General features: G+C 42.4%; 1 protein-coding gene across 1 annotated transcript in view; it reads right to left on the bottom strand.

Moving 5' to 3' along the window:
- Positions 1-17,286, bottom strand: part of LOC139278790 (11-beta-hydroxysteroid dehydrogenase type 2-like) — a 94,817-nt gene that overhangs the window by 47,278 nt on the left and 30,253 nt on the right. Inside the window, exons 2-3 of the mRNA XM_070897928.1 lie at positions 10,896-11,108; positions 5,351-5,536 (exon numbers count right to left, since the gene is read on the bottom strand). Coding sequence (XP_070754029.1) covers positions 5,351-5,536; positions 10,896-11,108 — 399 coding nt within the window. The remainder of the gene's footprint in view (positions 1-5,350; positions 5,537-10,895; positions 11,109-17,286) is intronic.

Here is a 17,286-nt window from a genome sequence, read left to right as displayed (position 1 = left end):
GCATTATCCCTCACAAGAGCTTGCACCATACTCTACCATGACAGCCACTTGCTGGTAAATAACAATTTCCTTGTGAATCTGATGTACATCCACCTTTGTAAGTGTACTGGGAGTATACCATTTTCCCTCAAGCTTCCAGTTTCCTGGATTCTGAAAGGTACAAGAAAATAAACAAGAGCTTCCTCAGTGACTATTGGAACTCTGTAAAGTTTGTCTGGCCCTGAGGAAACTGGAGTCAGACTTTTCCAAACCCCGTCTATACTAGATCCTAGGAGGAGGCAGAAGATGAAATCCAGGGAAACTTCTAATAATACACAATTCCTAAAGATTCATGATTGAAAGTGGAACTCAATCTGCAGGAATAGCATTTCTTTAAGATGCTCATCATTTTTCTCGAGAAACTCTACTCGAACAGTAGGAAGGCAGTCTAAGGATTCCTCCGTTCACCAAAGTATGAATTTATTTGAGTATAAAACCAGAAACTGATCTTGGTGTCTTGGTATGAAGGCCAAAATGAAGTACATCATTTTTCTGCTCCTCTCTTTCCCCATAAATCACCAAAGCTACCAAACGGAGGCATTGGCAGCAGAGAAGGGTGACAATGAAAGCAGCCGCAGGCACTAGTCAACACTGGCTACCAATTTTTACCAACGAAGGATTTTATGAGGGATAGATGCCATCATTCTTCTCATCAAAAGATTCCCCAGTGCTATTTATGGCGCTGGAAGCATAAGCATTAAATGAGACTTCAACTAAAAGACTCCTTAGCAACAGAGATTCAGAATTATTCAAATGATGCTTCCAGACCTCATATAGCAACTGGAATAGAAATAACAATTTTTGATTTAGTGACCTGCTTGGAAATATTTAGAGGTTTCTGTGCTGAAAGAAGTCCAGAACAGCGCCTGTGCCCTTGTTATATTGGATTTTCAAACAGATGGTTTGGCACCATATGGTTCCAGAGTCCCTTAACCATCTGTCAGGGCTGAGGGTTAAGACCAAGCTGCAGAAAGTCTGCTGAGTCTTGGAAAAATAGGATACTTTCTTCCTGACAGTTATAATCACAGATTTTAATTGAACTATTTCTCCATCAATATATATATTTATCTGCTAGGAATCACTAAACATACAGGATTTCGCACATTGACAATGGATAAACAATTAGTTCATTTGGGATAAAGGGAATTTTATTATTTACAACCATGCAGCCATTAAGCAACTGAAAACTACAGCAACTGCCCGAAAAGTAGTTCTTTATCCCCATGGCATTACCTTAAATTCTATCCTTTATGTGCTGAATTGTAAAAGTAGAATTAACAGTTACTGGCATATGAGTATTTAGAGGGTCTAAGGCTTGAAAGAGTTAAATGATCCCCAAGCTGTACTTCGAACTGTTGTTTTGCAAAATACGCTGCTCTTGGACTCTCGGGCTGACTGGTGGCAGGTACAGCCTGACCAATGGTTACACGCATTTTGTTATTGCTAGAAGGGAGGGAAGAACAGTTTGAGACTTCAGCCTATCTACATAATCATCTCTTTACCTCTCTTCTCTGACTGTGGGTGTGCGTACTAAGAACTCTTGTTATTTGTTGAAATATAATTAAATATAATCCCCTTTTACCATCCTTCGGGATTAAGCTTTGCGAGAGATTGCAGTTTAATATTACGTTTTCTAGTCTACAGTTTTATTACTTTAGTTTTATTTCTCCCCTGTTAGAATTAGGGAAAAGAATCATGTTCAACTTGGGTTTTATTTACAGTTGAAACTCTTGATGTCTCCAAGGTCCTTAGGATGCATCATTTACTGTAGAAACAAAGGGAGCATGTGCTGAGGTCAAGAACAGAGATAAGGGACACAGACACTCGTTGAATGGATTTTTTTATAGTTCCAGTTTTTGGGGTATATCCTAGGGGGTTTGGGCCTCTCTCAGTGTAGAAGATCCATGGAGAGTACCAGACAGTTGAACAAGCGTATGTGAGTAGGCAGCACGGGAAATGGGTCATGTCTTCTACCCGAAGCACAGGGGTAGTATAATTCTCAATTGTTCTTTGTAAACTACTGCTTAAATACTGAAATGTATTCATTCTTATTTATGCCAAATAAAGCGATGCAACTATAACCAATATGGTGTCAGCATTGGACAACTGAACAGACAGTCCCAAAGGGACAACAAAATGGTAACACTTGCAATGTTTACTGTTCTGTGTCTGCATTGGAAGGAAGAGGATAATGTGTTTGACTCAGCCATGCATTTAGGACCCAGTAGATCTAGAGTCATCAACGGCCAAGGGTCAGAAAACAGTAGACTTCATAGAATCATACAGCACAGAAGGAGGCCATTTGGCCCATCGTGCCTATGCCGGCTCTTAAGAGTTATTCAATTAATCTCATTTGTCTGCCCTGTTTCCATAGCCCTGCAAATTTATCCCTTTCAAGAATTTATTCAATTTCCTTTTGAAAGTTACGACTGAATCTGCTTCTACCAACTTTTCAGGCAGTGCATTCCAGATCATTAAAAAATCACTGTGTAAAAAAAGTTCTCCTCATCTCCCCTCTGGTTCTTGTGCCAATATGTTAAATCTGTGTCCTCTGGTTAAGGTTCCTTCTGCCATTGGAAATAATTCCTCCTTATTTACTCTATCAAAACTCTTCATGATTTTGAACACTTCTATTACATTTTCTTTTAACCTTCTATGCTCTAAGAATAACAACTCTAACTTCTCTAGTCTCTCCACTTAACTGAAACCTCACACCCCCGGTCCCCTGGTTCCATTCTAGTAAATCTCCTCCGCACCCTCTCTAAGGCCTTGGTATCCCTCCTCAAGTGTGGTGCCCAGAATTGAATACAATACTCCAGCTGGGGCCTAACCTGTGACCGCGCCCCTCCCCCCCCCAGGCTGGGACAAACTGCCAACCCGGACCCCTACAGACTGTGGGACAAACTGTTCCTTCCCCATAGAATGTGGGAAAAATTGTCCCCCCCTCCCCCTCCCAAACAATATTTATAAAGAAAAAATACTTGTGTCGTGTTACAGGGGGTCCATAGAATTTTTATAACACAAGAGGGGAGCCTCAAAGAAAAAAGGTTGAGAACCCATGACTTAATAACATAACAGAGAGCCATATATCCAAGTTTACCGATGAAACAAATTTTACATTGATAGATTAAGTGAGTGGGCTAAACTGTGGCAGATGGATTTCAACACAGGTATGTGCGAGGTTATCCATTTTGAACCCAAGAAAGATAGATCCGAGTAATTTATAAATTGTGAAAAGCTGAGAACAATAGAGGTCCAGAGATCCATATACACAGATCATTTAAATGTAGAGGACAAGGACAAAAAATAATGAAACAGGCTAATTAGCATTTATAACTAGAGGGCTAGAATATAAAGTATAAAAATATATTTTTCTGCAGCTATACAAAGCCCTGGTTAGACCACATCTGGAGTGCTGTGTACATTCTGGGCACTGCACCTTAGGAAGGATATATTGGCCTTGGAAAGAGTGCAGCACTGATTCACCAGAATGTTACCAGTGCGCCAAGGATTAAATTATGAGGAGAGATGACATAAACTAGGCTTGTGTTCCCCGGAATAAAAAAGGTTAAGGGGTTATTTGATTGATATTTTTAGGATTTTGAAAGGAATTGATAGGGTATGTAGAGAAAAACTTTGTCTGTTGGTGAAGGAGTCTAGGACAAGGGGACATAACCTTAAAATCAGAGCCAGGCTGTTCAGGATCGAGGTGTTAGGAAACACTTCTTCACACAAAGGATGGCACAAGTGTGGAACTCCCACCCATAAAAAGCAGTAGATGCTAGCTCAATTCATAACTTAAAATCTAAGATTAATAGATGTTTAGTCAAGGCAGGTGGAGTTAGGATACAGATCAGCCATGATCTCATTGAATGGCGGAACAGGCTCGAGGGGCTGAAAGGCCTACTCCTGTTCCTATGTTCCTATCTTGGATACTGCTGGACAGAATTACTTTAATGGCTCTGTACTTAATGACATTAGCATATTAAACAACCCCATTTCTCACAGGAACAAGCTACTTAATAAATTGATGCTGGGTGGTGTACCAGGCAAACATGTATATTCTCTACAGTTTGCAGAAACAACTAGCAATAACCAAAATTAACCCTGTGAATGCTGTGCACAGCAAGAAGGAATAAGTATAAGAAGTAATCCATCACAGACAAAATGCTTTCTTTTTGTCACATTTTGAACCATAATGTTTTTTCAAATTCTATCATTCTGTTATAGTCCTTATTATTGTTATCCTAAACACTAATTTCATTCTTATTCATGTGATCCTTTGCTATTTTAAAGGGAAAATATAGTTAGTAAAAATAAATTTAGTATTTATGAATATTACTATTAAAAATGTTAATATATTTCACTCGCTTCCACGTCTGGAACAAATAAACATTACAGATCCTAAGTAATTCTAGCTTTCACATTAGACAAGAAAATATTAGCTATAAATTATTTACAGGTTAAATAAGTAATCTTGCTCTACAGAAACTACTCCCAGTCAATTATAAATCATTACTGTGTGGCACATTGGATCTATTCATTTTTTTGTGAGCCGAGACAGTTCAACATTGACTGCTTACAGAAATACACCAGAGAGCAGTTACAGAAAGTACATTTCTACAAATCTGCAACCTGAAATGCAATTTCTGTTTCTAATTAAAATATCAACGGCTCCACTTGCCTGTCATATATGCTTATTGTTTTCAGCTTTCCAACATCAAAGTCCATGCATCTGGCTTGATAACACTATTGCTACCTTCACACCCCGACGCTTTCACATTCAAAGATGATGCTCAATAGCTTATTTCTTTAAATCAAAATACTATTCTAATGAATCTTCAAGCACTGATGCAGAAGCACCAAAGATTCAGCAGTCCTGCATCATTCCAAAACACCTTCGGAGCACTGGATTTTAATACAGCCTGTAGGGATCTAGTCGTCATTGGAAAAACTTCTCACAAATGTCAAGCAACACTGGAATTTGAAGATGTATCTCCAACTTCAGATCCAGCACTGTCACCTTAAAGCCATATGATGAACCACCATTGTGGAAGATGTTTTTTCAGTTTACATTGCAACACAACTTATTTGGAACTAACAGGTTGGCCTGCAGGGCACCACATGTGGCATCAGCACTTTCACTAAATGTCCTCAGCTGGGAAATTTATCCAGATAAAAGTTATATGTTATGTATTTCAATGAGAAGTTTCACACTGTTTTTCTGGGAATGTGCTGGAAACCTAATTGTAACATAGTCCTACAATAACTACAGATGCATGGCTAGTTGCCAATTCCGAAGCGAACGTACCTGAGGGGCTTGAAATATTAACAATCCTTCCTTTCGCTCGACGAATCAAAGGTAAAAATGATTTAGTAACTTCGACTGCTCCAAGGAAATTGACTTCCATGCATCGTTTATAAGCATCTGTCGGGATGATTTCTGCATCACCAATGTGGACTATGATGCCAGCATTATTAACTAAAGCGAAGAGCCCTACAGAAAGAGAAAAATAAAATTGCTCTTGAAAAGATTTTTTTGCCGGTATCATTGTTCCTTCTTGGAATAGAAAATAGCATTTAATATAATCTCTTTGAAGTTAATAGATTCTTTAAAAACATTATTTTTTTTTTTTAAAAGCAAGGTTCTTTTACGCTTTCAGCACATTATATGCTATGATCATTTCAAATCTAACCCATACATGTATTATAATGAATCACAGAACTGGGCTTCACAGTTGCACTGATAGTTTTGCCATGAACCTTGCCAGTAGAAAACATTTATAGTGTATAAAGCAGAAAGATATCTCATTTGTCATCCTGTATCATAAAAACAGAGGTGGCTTTCTGGACTACTCCAGTTCTACATTATTCAACATTGTGAGGCCAGATTACGAGGAGTCTATATGGATAAATGAAGAAGCAACAAGATAACTGGTCCACAAATGGCTTATGTTTTATTACAATCCATTTTCCAATAAATTTTGACCTCCTTTCATGTTTTTTGTGGTATTACATTTAATCATTATCAAATTTATTTTGATTTATCTCTCAGTATCAGATTTGATGCAGCATTTAAACATACCAACACACCATTAGAACACAAAGTCCCCAGTTACTTACCAATGTTAGGTAACTGAGAATAAAATCATTAAAACTCTTTTGACACGACAGAAGCAAGAGTTAAAAGTGTGCCTCTATATTGAGCCTAGTTTTATATGAGTTCACATGGTGAATATCATTTAAAAAAAGACTAGGGGCCCGAATTTGATGACAGCCTCCACCGCCCAAAGGACTGCCGATAGCCGCCGAGTCCCTGACGGTTCTTTGGGCGGAGTTTTCATCACCCAGGTCCCTTGAAGGTCGGTGGGCGGCAGCCGACGGGAGCTCCCATTCTCAGCGGCAAAGATGCTTGCCACCCAAGTGCCGCCGAGGATGGAGTCGGGCCCACGGAGGGTCGAAGAACTAAAAATAAAAAGCATCAAAAACAAAAAAAAAAATCTGACGACCTTCAGGGGACCCCATCCAGGTAAGTACCTGCAAAGAAATAATTTAAATAAACTTCACTAATCTTTTTTACAGCATCTTCACACTTACCGTTGAGGACAGAGCTGCCTACACTCAGCGGTTCACCGCCGTCCTCCCGTCGACTCCCGCCAACTCCTGCCCGCATGAATATGGCATCTTGACGGGCGGGAGTCTATTTACGTGCATCGGCCATCCACTGACATCGGCGGGTGCTTCCCGGCGGCTCTCCCCTCCCGCCCACTCCCGCCCACGAAGAAAGTGGCACTGGGTGGTTCGACCAGAGGATTGTCAGCGGCAGTGGGCGGTAAGGCCATCAATTTCAGCCCCAAAACTTTTAGCAATAAACTAACATTCTATGGTTAGTAATTATAATTTGCTCTAGTGATTCTTTTTGCGCTAGATTTCTTCAGCCGTTAGTTTCCCTGCTGCAGTCAGTCACGGGTGAGAGTAAGAAAATATAAAAAGACAAGTGAGAGAATAAAAAGATCAGAGAAAACAAATAGCAGCCAAAGAGGACAAAAATAACAAAATAGCACCAAGGAGAACCAAAAAGAGAGGTGAAACAAAAGTAATTAGTTATGAATATTTCAAACTCAATTTAAATAAAATTCATGTTTGCATACAAGAACGCATGAGGAGCACAGAAACTGTTCCTTTGTTTCTACAATTTTTCTTGGGGGGTCTTCATGCAGAGATGCACAGAGGAAATAAAATAAAAGCAGTGTTAACAATTCGATTCGTTTGCTCCTTATTGTAAGTAAAACTAGAAAGAACCATTTGTTGGAAAGTAAAGCCTCCAGCCAGATGTGGTTTGTGGAGTCGGTCATCATTAAAGATGTTGTGGCAATGGCATCACAGTTTAGGGTGGAGTATCCCACAGTGGTTTTAGTTTTAGAGTTGCCGAGAAAGTGCCATGCCATTTCAAGAACATTTCTGGACAAACTAAAACCCAAATCACATTCAGCTGAAGGGAAGATGTTCCATAGTGTTTGGATTTATTATTCGTGACCCAATTGTTTGGGTGTCCTTTTTGTTGGACCAACTTTCAAATCTTACAGCCGCTGAAGAAGGACACTGCCCAACAGCTAGTCCTGGGGGTTGCCTGTCAGAAAAATATTAATCATTTGTGCATCGTACTACAATCCTCCTAGGTCTTGTAATAATGTTGGTAACATGACAATGAGGCCCAGTCCTATTGAAATTACCCAATAACATTTTTATTAACAAACTAGATATCAATCACAAATTAACTGTGATTCTTGGACGTTCACTCTCCTCTGAACTCAGCAGCAGTAATGTCAGCAAAGCAAATGTAGCACATGGCTTCGAATTCCCGCAGGAGCGCTCCCAGACATGTTATTTTGCTTCAATTATATGTTTGAGCGCCCTTGTAAACCTGCAGATGTTCTAGCAAGCATTTAGGGAACATCATTATAAAGTTTTTAAACATGCTTCTCACAATGCAAACCAGGTTTCTTGAACATTTACAGAACATGCTAAATATTAATGACTATTAGCCTAAGGCAAGCGTGTCATTTTGACTATATAGAAAAGCAGTAAACCGAGAAGCTTCCAGTCCCACTTGATACTCATTAAAGTGCAATTGTGCAATGAAACAGTGAGGTGTAGTGTTTTAAAAAAAACTTATATAGTACAATATATCTGGGAAAAAGCTTGTTTTACACAAGTATTTAAGCAATTCTCAAGATTCCCGTGGAGGCTTAAACACCTTGGACTGGATTTTAGGCTTTTCTGTTTTCGGGGTGAAAATGGAAGCGGGGCAGGAAAGTTACTGGCCAGGAATAGTCTGTGCTTTAGTATGTAAGTTTGGCCATCTAGGCCGTGTGTCACGGGGCGCAGTGCAAAGGGAGATGTTGTACACTTTTTGTGGCACAAGGATGGGAAACTCGCAAACTAAAGTGCCAGGCTGTGTGCACTGAGAGAGAGACCTGGATTGGGGGGGGGGGGGGAGAACCTTAAAAAAAAAACCACGAAAACATTCCCAAAACATTGCCCACGCAACCACAACACACATCGCTAAAAAAATTAAAAGAATAAACATTCACTTTTACTTTTGTAGTACAACAAGGTTGTGTACTTGCTCCAGTTCTGTTCAACCTATTCTTTACCTGCGTCTTGAACTATGCCATAAAAGATTTGGAGTTTGGGGTCTACCTGAAATATCGATTAGATGGTTCACTGTTCGACCTCCGCTGCCTTGCTGCAAAGACCAAAGTACGGAAACAACTCATCCTAGAGGCACACTTTGCTGACGACTGCGCCCTAATGGCACACAAGGAGAGTGACCTACAATTCATACTCAGCAAATTTGCTGAGGCAACAGAATTGTTTGGCCTAACCATCAGCCTTAGTAAAACCGAGGTTCTCTATCAGCCTGCCCCTGGCACCACAGCACCTGCTCCCACAGTCTTCATCGGCAGTATACAACTAAAGTCAGTGGACAGTTTCAAATACCTTGGCAGCACCATATCAAGTGATGGGTCCTTGGACAAGGAAATTGATGCAACGATCTGTAAAGCCAGCCAGGCACTTGGTCGCTTGCGCACTAAGGTGTTGAGTCACCACCACATCCGACTGTCAACTAAACTGTTGGTGTATGGAGCAGTCGTTCCCTCATCTCTCCTTTATGGATGCGAGACCTGGACACCCTACAGGTGTCACATCAAAAATTTGGAAGCTTTCCATATGCGCAGTCTCAGATCTATACTCCACATACGCTGGCAAGACCGGGTGTCAAACTTTGAGGTTCTAGAGAGAGCACAATCAACTCGCATTGAAGTGATGATCATGCGAGCCCAGTTCCAGTGGGCTGGACATGTCATCCACATGGATGAGTCAAGGATCCCTCGTCAGCATGGCGAGCTCTGTGAAGGTCAAAGACACCAGGGGCACCCCCACAAGCGCTACAAAGATTGCATCAAGGCTAACCTCCGACCAAAGGACCTTGAGAATACAGCAGCTAATAAAATCCAGTGGCGAACCCTCACGAGGACTGCCTGCCAGACCTTCGAAGAAAGCCGATGTCAACGCCTGCGGGACACTAGAGATAGGCGACATCAGGTGGCAGTACTGTCAGCATCAGGCACATCGAACTTCCCTTGTCCGACGTGCAAGAGACTATGTGCATCCAGAATTGGCCTGTACAGTCACTTGAAGACACATGCCATTGATGATTAGCACATCAACATCTTTGTTGGATACGACAGACTACCAAGAGACTTTACCTTCCTCTGTGCTGCCAGCTATGCTGGACCACTCTGATTTCCCAGGTGGTCTCTGCGGGGCGCGCTTCCGGGCGGACGGATCGGGGAAGAGTCAAAACTCCTGCCAGTGTCACAAGCAGTGGCGTTGCACACCCGGCGCAGCTGCTCAGCGCCGCTGCAAAACCCGACCGGAGGATCGTGGCGGGGCGCAGGAGACCTCACCACCGCTACCAGAGAAGCCCGGAGCGCAAAGGACGGGAAAATCTAGCCCCTTTTATTTGTCAGGGCACAAAAGCGGAACTTCCAATGAGCTTTATTTTTAATATTTTGTCCTTTTGTATTCACAAGACCAATTTAGAGCCAAAAAGGTAGACTAAAACAAGAACCTGTTGGCTGGCTTGGTTTAACCCTTGAGGACCCGAACACACAGCAGTGCTGTTTATCCAGTACGTAGAAACAAAAAAGGTGCACAATGAAAGGGAGGGGGAAAGCACATGTCGTGTTTAATGTAAAAACGTTAGTTACTAATTCGCAGAGATCCAGTGGTTAATTGCGGCTTACATGCAAAATTATCATTTAGTTTTGCTCATAAGCTGCACAACATTGTACAAGTTCCTGGCTTTAGCCAATTAGCACAATCTGGAGGCTGCATTGTTGAGATGTACTGAAAACTCAGCAGGACTGACTGCAGAAGATTCTCGCATTGTAGCATCAACTACTAGACTCCCAATTTGTCTTTTCCTGGTTTTGTGCTTCCTAAGAGTGAAATGATGCTCAAAAAATATCAACGAATATTCTACTGTTACAGGGAAACCTAAATGATGAACATTTGAGATGGCATCTGGAATATTATCTATTTTACAGTTTCTGTACTTGGCAATTGATGACGATGATGCATAGTTTATTTACGCATTTTAACATCACCTGCTGTAAAATCAGAACATTTCTTATAGCTGTCAATGGCAATAATCAGTAGTTGTCCTTCAGAACTGCAGATTAGGGTTTATGCAATCAGGGCAGCATTATACATTTTGTAAAGATCTTTATCACTGTGAACTGAAAATGGTACAGTAACGCTGACTGGAGAATCCTATACATACACACCTTTGTTATCCAGCTGGTTTGCAACTTCTTTCTGAACTTCTTGGATCCTTGCACGATTTGTAACGTCCATTTGAATAACTATGAGTCGATTAGAACAGACCGACCTGAGTTCTTGCGCGCCCTCTCCTTTTTCATTGAGTACCATTGCAAACACATGAAAACCAAGAGAATGTAGACGCTTGGCCAAAGTGTGACCGAAGCCGGAGTCACAACCTAAATAAAAGAAAAACAAGTTTTCAAAAGAGCTGCAGCTGATGAAAAGGCATGTCAAAACTTGGGAACTGTTTGCTCATCGAATGACCCAATACTTGCTATTTGCTTCAAGTGAACAAATGATTCTTGGTGCCTTTTGTTCTTTCCTATTCGATGTCTATCACAAGGCAAGAGGATACATTTCCCCTGTGCGAGAAACTTATAGGCTCATACACACGAAACACTTCACACAACTGATTATTTGATACCAAACTCCTTTCCATTCCCAATATGTACTAGGTACGACACAGATGAAAATAATGAGTCAAACGTTGAGATACTTCAGACTGTTGGCCTCAATCCTTTGCACAGAATGAATTCCTCATCTTTGTCATGGAATCAGGGGGGTGGAAGAAAGTGGGATAGTCCTAAATAAATAAATAAACGTGGGAGCATGAGAGAGAAAAAAAAAAGAGTACAAAAAACATAAACATGGCTCAGTAGGCCTCGGAACCAGACTGCTGAGGGTTTTGGCCCCACTAAAGACTGGGGTTGACGAAAGGTCACCGACCTGAAATGTTAGCTCTGTTTCTCTCTCCACAGATGCTGCCTGACCTGCTGAGTATTTCCAGCATTTTCCGTTGATATTTCTCTAGTGCACTTCTTCCTCCCATGTATGCTAGTAAGCAATATCTGACTCATCCCATATGAACACTGACTGCCATGCATTCCAGCATTTTATTTTAAATTGAGAAATCTAAATGAAAGACCAAGGATCACAGCATGGGCATCCACAAGGTTGAACAGAGTATGAGAAAAGACAAGATAAAATAAGTAGTGATAAGGTTATAGTTTGTAGTATAAGCCATGGCTCAGTGGAATCACTCTCGTCTGAGTCAGAAGGTTGTAAGTTCAAATCACATACCAGCAAATTTGAACACATAATCTAGGCTGACACTTCAGTGCAGTACTGAGGCAGTGTTGCACTGTTGCAGGTGCCGTCTTTTGGATGAGACATAAAACCGAGATCCAGTCTGCCCTCTCAGAAGTATTGTCCTAAGCAATATTTATCCTTCAAAATTAAAAACAGATGATCCAGTCATTGCTGTTTGTGGTAGCTTGCTGTGCGCAAATTGGCTGCCACGATTCCCCACATTATAACAGTGACTACACTGCAAAAGTACTTAATTAGCTGTAAAGCGCTTTGGGATGTCCTGAGGTTGTGAAAGGTGCTATATAAATGCAAGTTTTTTTCTTTCTATCGGTGTTACCAATTAAAATTTCTGTCTTATAGCATTAGCAGAGACTGGTAAGAGAAAGACCATATACTCTGAATTAGCATGCACAATGTGTAAAGGGTAATAATGATGGTAAAAGTTAATAAGGGTGTATGATGTGCTTAATGTCTAAGTAAGTTAAAACTGGTGCATTAATGTACCAAGTGCACAGCTTGACTAGCTGTGCTGCTTGCTCTGCTGAAATGCAAAATGTACTAACTTGTGACTACTTGCTGGTTAACACATTGTGAAACAAGGAAGCCTTGTGATGAAACAATGGGCCTAAGGAGCAGAACAATGCGAGACAGCTCTATGATTCACTATATAATTAAGGTTAAACACGCTGGACATCTGGAGCTCTGTGGCAGAATTGTGTGAAAAAGGAAATCCAGAGATATCTGTCTGTGATTATGGAAATTGAGGAGCTCTTGCCCCTGATGGACAACAATGAGCTGTTAAAAAAAAAAGAGACCCCTTGTGGATCATCCGGCAGAGAATAAAGATTTCCCTGTAGACAAAGAATGGAAGCTGTTGTGCTAGGCTGCACACTTCTGTGCGGAGAGAACCATAAATGCTGTGGCCCAGGTTTCGTTACATATGGGAACATTCTCATTGGAGAATGAGATAGTCTGGAACCCAGTAAAATCTTTTTGGAATGAGGCGTGTCAGATCCATTCAATGGTTGCTAATGCCTCTGAGGATTGTGCACAAGAAAAGAGAGAGTTCATTTCAGGCCTTTCACAGTAGAGTTCCATAAAAAACCCAGGGTGGATACTTGGGGCTCAATTTTGGCCATGACTTGCTCCAATTTTTTTGGAGTAAGTTGCTTTTTCTGGCGTAAGTTAAAAAACGCCACTTTCCCCAATCAACTTACTCCAGAGTAACTCAGTTAGGTACAATTTTTTTTAAATTGAGTTTTTTTTTCCCAAAAGGGGGCGATCCCAGCCACTTACTCCAGTTTTGGCCATTTATGCCACTTTGGCCAGCTAAAACTTACTCCAAATCGACTTAGGTCAGCGTATGTGGAAAACCTTGCAGGCAGTTAAGAAATCGGTGCAGGTTAGTACATTTAAAGCACCAAGACTTAGAAAGCACTAAACAAAGCACAAAAAGTAATAAGCAATAAATCAATAACAAATAAAAAATAGAAGTCCTATCTTTATGCCAGAAACAAGTATTTTTTTTAAAGTTCCAACCTATTGGGTTTTATTCAAAATAAACAATTTGGAATACAATATATCACAGGGCTGCCATTCTCAAGGACAGTAGATGTTAGCTCATCAAGACGGTTGGTCCTTTTTATTTTTTTGCCTTCAACCTTCCCCGTTCCTTTCTTGTTGTGCTTCTTGGCAAATCGCATGTTCCTCAGAAACTTGGGATCAACTCTCCTCAGGGGCTCAAATCGCCAGAAACAAGTTGCTCGCAGGTCAGTGCGGGAGACCATTCAGTCAGAGATAGGGGCGACGTGCATCGGGGCCTGCTGACAGCTTGCAGGACATGCATGGAAGGCGAGGAGCATGCGCGCAGACGTTTTCGGCGCAGGGCTGTAGCTCCGCCCCCACTTCACCATGGGCGCCGCACCAGGACCCTGGACACTCGGCAGAGGGGCCAGGATACTCAGTAATTTTTTGCCGCCGTTTTGAGCCACAAAGTCGGCGCATCTCGGCTGAGTGTGCCGAAAAAAGGGGTTGGGGAAAATCTAGCCCTATAGGTGTAATAAAAGGGTTAGGAAAAAAAAGAGAGAGAAAAGTTAAAAGCTCATAGCTAAAATTTAAATTGCCGTTAGAAATAGGATAAATGTTTTTAGCACTTGCTGTTTTCAGTCTCTGAAAATGTGATTGAATGTGTGAAAGTTTGCTGTTGTCTATATGATCTTGAATATTAACGGTGATGTTATCAACTGGTGACCTGTTTAGCAGAAATTGCTGTTGTTTTCAGCTTTTGGTTTTGAACCATCCCTAGGTTTTATGGAACCCTTTTGAACTGATTTGGAGTAATTGACAGAGTATTTGATTAAGTTATCAAATTATGAAACTGGTTTTCTCTCATAGCCGTGTCCTAGACACAACCATCTTCAGCTACTTCATCAATGACTTTCCCTCTATCATGACGTCAGAAGTTGGGGTGTTCGCTGATGACTGCACAATGTTCAGTGCCATTCGCAACTCTTCAGATAATGAATCAGTCCATGCTCACATGCAGCAAGATCTGGATGACATTCAGGCTTGGGCTGATAAGTGGAAAGTAACATTCGAACCACACAGGTGCCAGTCAATGACCATCTCCAACAAGCGAGAGACGAACCACCTTCCCTTGATATTCAACGGCATTACCATTGCCGAATTCCCACCATCAATAGCCTGAGGGTCACCAGTGACCATAAACCTAATTGGACCAGCCACATAAATACTGTGGCAGCAAGAGAAGGTCAGAGGCTGGGTATTCTGCGGCAAGTGTCTCATCTACTGACTCTCCACAGCCTTTCCACCATCTACAAAGCACAAGTCAGGAGTGTGCTGGAATACTCTCCATTTGCCTGGATGAGTGCAGCTCCAACAACTCTCAGGAAGCTCGACACCATCCAGAACAAAGCAGCCCGCTTGATTTGCACCCCATCCAGCACCTTCAACATTCACTCCCTCCACCACCGGCGCACCGTGGCTGCAGTGTGTACCATCTATAAGACTGCAGCAACTCGCCAAGGCTTCTTCGACAGCAACTCCCAAACCCATGACTTCTACCACCTAGAAGGAATAGTGCAGCAGGCACATGGGAACACCACCACTGCCAAGTTCCCCTCCAAGTCACAGACCATGCTGACTTGGAAATATATCGGCCGTTCCTTCATCGTCGGCTGGGTCAAAATCCTGGAACTCCCTCCCCAACAGTATTGTGGGAGTACCTTCATCGCACGGACTGCAGCGGTTTAAGGCGGCGACTCACCACCACCTTCTCAAGGGTAATTATTGACGGGCAATAAATGCAGGCCTTGCCAGCAACGCCCATATCCCGGAACTAATTAAAAAAAAGATAGTTTGTAATGCTAATTTTATGTGAATAGTCCCGAGGTGTGCAACGGGATCATGATGAAAAAAGTGGCATTTTCAGAGTTCATAACCAACGAAATGGTTATGAACTCTGAAATGTTCCTAGTTGAAATGCTACAGGAAATGTTCCCTTTAATTGTTTTTGGGTGTGCAGGGGCAAGGGGTTGCGAGGCCCATTCATATCACCAAGTAAAAGCCGATGAGCCAGTTGCGCAGGCTTAAAGGGAACACCGATTACAGGAATTGATATTTTTAAGGTGCTTGAATGGTTGTTGAGCATTTATTTCAATTTAAGATTGTACCCCCAGGAATGGGAGCGATACGATAGCGATGTTAGGAAAAAGTGTGTTTGAAAATTGGTTTTATTAAAGATGTGTGGTGTGGATTTATTTTGACTGAAATACCACTGTTAAGCACACAAGAGCCTATAAATTCGGTTCCCTTGCAACCATTGGCTGATCTGCTGGTGCGGGCCGTGGCAGATACCATCCTGGTGAGGACGGCAAGGCGGACATTTGGCGCGTGCGCTCGAAGTATAGCAAGTAGGCAGATCGTGACGTCAATCAGCGTACAATGCTGATTTGATGGCAGCCCTGCCATTTTCAGCGCCATCGCTGGAGATAACGCCCTCTCCTAACCTTGCACAGCTAATCATGCTTTCAGCAGCAGGAAGGACCCTCCCATCAGTGACATTTAAAGGGATCATTACTAACTTTCAGGTAACTTGCTTTTTGATTTCAATTAGCTCTGTGTAACGTTGTAGAACTGTTTGGAGCTTTCCAGAGTTATTTAAAGTTGGTGAAGTGACATGGAGTCCTGCTGCAAGTGGAGAAGGCCTTGCTTATAAATTCAAAGGTTCTGGTCAGACATTTGCTCCCAGTCATGGGGGCTCTAGTTGTTATCCCACTTGGCCTGCAGTATGACAGGGGGATGGAGCAGAGGCAGCAAAGAGGACAAGCTGCTCGCAGGAGGAGGAGGGGGAGGGGAAAAAGGCTCTCAGCAGGAAGCCTTACCAACCTAGGTTCTTCTGAGAGCAATTCTCTTACCTCAACCCGAGTCAGCAGCAGTGTGTGAGGCATCTGCGATTTACAAAGGATGTGCTCACGGAACTCTGCCACCTCTTGCAACCAGACCCGCCAGCCTCACACCAGGGCAAGGACAGCGCTGCCAGTGGCTGTGAACGTAACCGTGGCCCTGAATTTCTTTGCGTCGGGATCCTACCCGGCTGGAGCAGGCGACACCTGTAACATCTCGCAGTTCCTTCTCCACTGATGCATAAGAGAGGTGACAGACACTCTTTATGCCAGGAACAAGGACTTCATTGTCTTCTCTCTGATCAGAGAGAAGCAGATGGAGTGTGCACGTGGTTTGGCCAGGATAGCGAACTTCCCCATGGTGCAGGGTGTCATCACATGGCTTTGCATGCACCGTATATAAATGCTGAGATGTACCAGAACCGCACAGGTTACCACTCGCTGAATGTGCAGTTGGTGCGCGACCATGCTCAGCACATGATGGTGAATGCCCAGTATCCTGGCAGCAGTCATGATGTCTTTATTCTGCGCCTGTCCGCTGCTCCCTCAGTCCTTGAGCCACCAAGACAAAGCAGATGGTGGCTACTGGGCGACAAGGGCTATCCCTTGACCACCTGGCTCACAACCCAAACACGCGTGGGCAGAATGCATACAACGAGAGCCATGCTGCCACACGAAACATCATAGAACAGACCATTGGCATCCTTAAACAATGGTTCCGCTGCTTGGACCGTTCTGGAGGAGCCCTACAGTACTTACCAGAACGTGTGTCCCAATTCATCGTGGTGTAGTGGGAATTTTTAGAAAACCCGCTCTATGCATTCTGGGGATGTTGAAATGG

Source organism: Pristiophorus japonicus, chromosome 13 (genome assembly GCF_044704955.1).
Source record: "Pristiophorus japonicus isolate sPriJap1 chromosome 13, sPriJap1.hap1, whole genome shotgun sequence".
Lineage (NCBI taxonomy): Eukaryota > Metazoa > Chordata > Chondrichthyes > Pristiophoridae > Pristiophorus > Pristiophorus japonicus.
Note: the sequence above shows the minus strand (reverse complement) of the source record. Positions and strands in the feature narration are given on the sequence as shown.